This window comes from Mustela putorius, unplaced genomic scaffold (assembly GCF_011764305.1).
Source record: "Mustela putorius furo isolate JIRA1106 unplaced genomic scaffold, ASM1176430v1.1 tig00537227_pilon_pilon_pilon, whole genome shotgun sequence".
Lineage (NCBI taxonomy): Eukaryota > Metazoa > Chordata > Mammalia > Carnivora > Mustelidae > Mustela > Mustela putorius.
The window spans coordinates 12,048,912-12,052,671 of NW_025422368.1; the positions used below are offsets into that span (position 1 = coordinate 12,048,912).

At 36.8% G+C, this 3,760-nt stretch overlaps 1 protein-coding gene across 1 annotated transcript; it reads left to right on the forward strand.

Moving 5' to 3' along the window:
• Positions 1-2,638: 2,638 nt before the first annotated feature.
• On the forward strand, positions 2,639-2,968 carry LOC101669963 (60S ribosomal protein L35a-like). The gene has a single exon (XM_045073360.1). It carries the CDS (start codon positions 2,639-2,641, stop codon positions 2,966-2,968), a length of 330 nt encoding a protein of 109 aa, XP_044929295.1.
• The last annotated feature ends 792 nt before the right edge of the window (positions 2,969-3,760 follow it).

A 3,760-nucleotide genomic window follows, 5' to 3' on the forward strand; every position in this document is an offset into this window, starting at 1 on the left:
TGTCAAGACACTGCACATCAGAGCAGAGCTGGAAAACAAAGTAAGGACTATGATTGCCTCAATTTACTGACATCCTTGAGGGAGTTTCCAGAAAGTGTTAAAAAAAAAAAAAAAAAAAAAGGAGGGGGGGAAATATGGGGCACCTGGGTGGCTCAGTGGGTTAAAGCCTCTGCCTTCAGCCTAGGTCATGATCTCAGGGTCCTAGGGCTGAGCCCCACATTGGGCTCTCTGCTCAGCAGGGAGCCTGCCTCACCCTCTCTCTCTGCCTGCCTCTCTGCCTACTTGTGATCTCTGTCTCTCAAATAAACAAATAAAATCTTTTTTAAAAAATGGGGGAAAATAGGCAGAGGTCAGTGGACTACTTGAGTGAACAATACAACGTAGACTGCCCATGGAGGAGAGAGTTGTACAGGAAGGAAATCTAGAGGGTCCCAGAAGTAACCCTCAATCAGCAGTCCACCAATGAGAATAAATATGTGAAAAAATTACTTGAGGGCAAGACAAAAACAACTAAGGGATCAGGATTACACAGCACTTACACAGAGCAATAATTAGCACCCATCCCCACTAGCCAGACTGGAAAAACCTTCTTTTCACCAGGCACTGAGTTCTCAGAAAGAACTTTGCATCAGCAGTGGGGAATGATGAGCCCTAGATCAAACACTGTTCCGGTCCCAGCTAACAAATCTTAAAAACAAGCCCCAAAAGGACTAACTGATTACTAGTGACCAAATTACACCCTAGAACAAAGCTGAAGGCTGTTTATAAGAATACAAAAGTACCTAGTATCAAAAAGGAAAATATATAATGTTTGCCATCCAATCAGAGATTACAAGGTATGCAAACAAGCAGTAATATATGAACCATAAATGCGGGGGGGGGGATCAATCAATCAAAAAACTGACTGAGAACTGATGCACATGCTAGAATGAGCACATGAAAACATTTTAAAAGTTATTATGTTCAAAAAGTTAGGTCACTGGGGTACCTGGGTGGCTCAGTGCTTTAAAGCCTCTGCTTTTGGCTCAGGTCATGATCCCAGAGTCCTGGGATTGAGTCCCGCATGGGGCTCTCTGCTCAGCAGGGAACCTCTTCCCTCTCTCTCTCTCTGCCTGCCTCTCTGCCTAACTGTGATCTCTGTCTGTCAAATAAATAAATAAAATCTTAAAAAAAACAGTTAGGTCATGATACAGAAAAAATGATTGAAAGACCCAAATAGGAATACGAGAATATCCAGCATCCAACAATGTAAATTTCACAATATCTTCCATCCAATTAAAAATTACCAAGCATGAAAAGAAGCAGGAAATTGTGAGCCCTAATGAAGAAAAAAAAACTGAATTAATCGATATCAACAGTAACTGACACAGATGTAGAGTTAGCAGACAAGAACAATAACAACTATTATAACTTGATTCCATGTGTTCAAAAAGGCACAAATTAAACTTCTTAAGATGAAAACTACTGTCTGATATGAATAGTACTTTGGATGGGATGACTAGCAGGCTGGACATTGCAAAGGACAGGGTTAGTGAACATGAACATATTTGTAACAGACACTATCCAAAATGAAACAAAAAACAGAATTTTTTTTAAAAAGGAATAGAGCATTAAGGATGCTGAGAAATTCTGAAGCAGCCAAATATGTATATAATGAGATTCCTCAAGAATAAGTATGAAGGGACAGAAAAATCCCTGAAAAACTAATAGCCAAGAATTTTCCAGACTTGATGAAAACTATAAATCCATAGATCCAAGCACAATTTCTTTAGCCAGGTTCAATAATATTTATAGAAATACAGAAGTATCCATAGAGAACACTATACCAAGGTACATCATCTTTAAATTATTCAAAACCAGTGACAGAATGCCTTAAAAGTGTTCAGAGGAAAAAAGGCATGTTACAGAAGATGAACCTAAATAAGAAGTCCAAAAGATTTCTCACTGGAAACAATGCAAATAAGAGGATAGTTGAGAAACTTTAAAGTACTTTAAAGTACTAAAAGCAAATAACTGTCAACTAGGTATACAGCGAGCATTATATACCTCATGAAAATACCTTTCAAAAATGAAAGTTAAATAAAGACTCTTTAGGACATCCAAAAGTTGTAAACAGAGGTCTGATGATTAGCAGACCCCTCTGTAAAAAATGTTAAAGGAAGTCCTTTGGGCAGAATGAAAATCATGCCAGTTGGAAATATGCATCTAACAAAGGGATGAAGAGCACTGTCAACAATAGTTACGTGGGCAAATAAATAAGGTGTCATAACTCCAAGCTGAAACCAAACCAAATACCTATTAATGGAATGGATATTTACACCACATTATAATCAATAACTACACAGTACAGCTTTTTACACAATAAGACCATTGTCATTTCTGAAAAGTACTAAAAATTTGGTTTAGATTTCCTCTTTAAAACCAAAGAAATTATGTCCGTATTCACTTTCGTGTCTTTAGTTTTTGAAATTTTTAAAATGTTAATTTCTATCAATATTGCTATCATTAGATATTATATGTATCTGTCTAATAAATCCACTTAAAATAAAACTATTTTTATTATAAAAGAAGCCTTTCTCATTCTGCCATCTTGGATCCTGTGGAGGCTGCTAAGAACAGAGCTCCTAAAAGAAAAACTATGTCTGAAAGGTTGTGGTCCAAGGCCATTTTTGCTGGCTATGAGTGGAGTCTCTGGAACCAGAGGGAACACATGGCTCTTCTTAAAACTGAAGGTGTTTATGCGCAAGATGAGATTGAATTCTGTCTAGGCAAGAGATATGCTTATTACAAAGCAAAGAACAACACAGTGACTCCTGGTGGCAAACCAAACAAAACCAGAGTCATCTGGGGAAAAGTAACTCACGCTCATGGAAACAGCAACGTGACTCATGTCAAATTCCAAAGTGACCTTCCTGCTAAAGACATTGGCCAGAGAATCAGTGTGGTGCTGTATCCCTCAAGGATTTAAATTACTGAAGAGTAATTAAATAAGGGTGTAGATTTGTTCTCTCATTTAAAAAAACTACAACTATTTCTATTATAAAAGAAAAATTTTACTTGGTAAATAAAAACGTTGAGTACAGAATGGTATCAAATTAACGAGTCTCTATTCCATTAGCACACAAAGCCTCCCTCTTTGAGATAATAACCCAGTGATTTCTAGAGTTAGTTCTTCTGAAAGTTTCATTATTACGTGACATTAAATGCTTTTATCTCTATTTCTTGACTTATAAAACCACATCTATTTTCTCCCTTTTACGACAAATAATGCACTTACACTAGGACCCACCTCCCATACTCATTCTCAATCACTATTTCTGTTTCTTATATTACCATGGACTTTTATTCATCATTGGAGGTAACTGTGAATAATTAATTTGAACTATTCTTATAATCCTTTATATAAGAACATATTCCAACTCAACCTAAGCTAATACACAGTCTTATTACAGTTATTTATAAGATCTGTTTTAAAAATAGGTAAGATTTATTTGGAAATGTCTTCACACTTTATGAGATAACTGTACATCAAGATATAGTGCCTGGCATGAAACCAACACTAATTCTCAATCTTTTGCCTTGGAAAACTATTGTTCTTTACAGCTTGAGCTCACAAAGAAGTTAGGGCTGGTATGAAGGAAGGGAGGGATAAGTAGAGGATTTCCTACAGTGAAATCCCCTAGCAAGTGTGGAAAGAATGAGAAGACAGGGGGCGTAGATTAGTCTGGCACCATTCTTCACTGAAATCTTGACAAAAAGA

Excerpts from the sequence above, each read along its gene's own strand:
- LOC101669963 (XM_045073360.1), top strand. The coding sequence starts at position 2,639 with ATGTCTGAAAGGTTGTGGTCCAAGGCCATTTTTGCTGGCTATGAGTGG.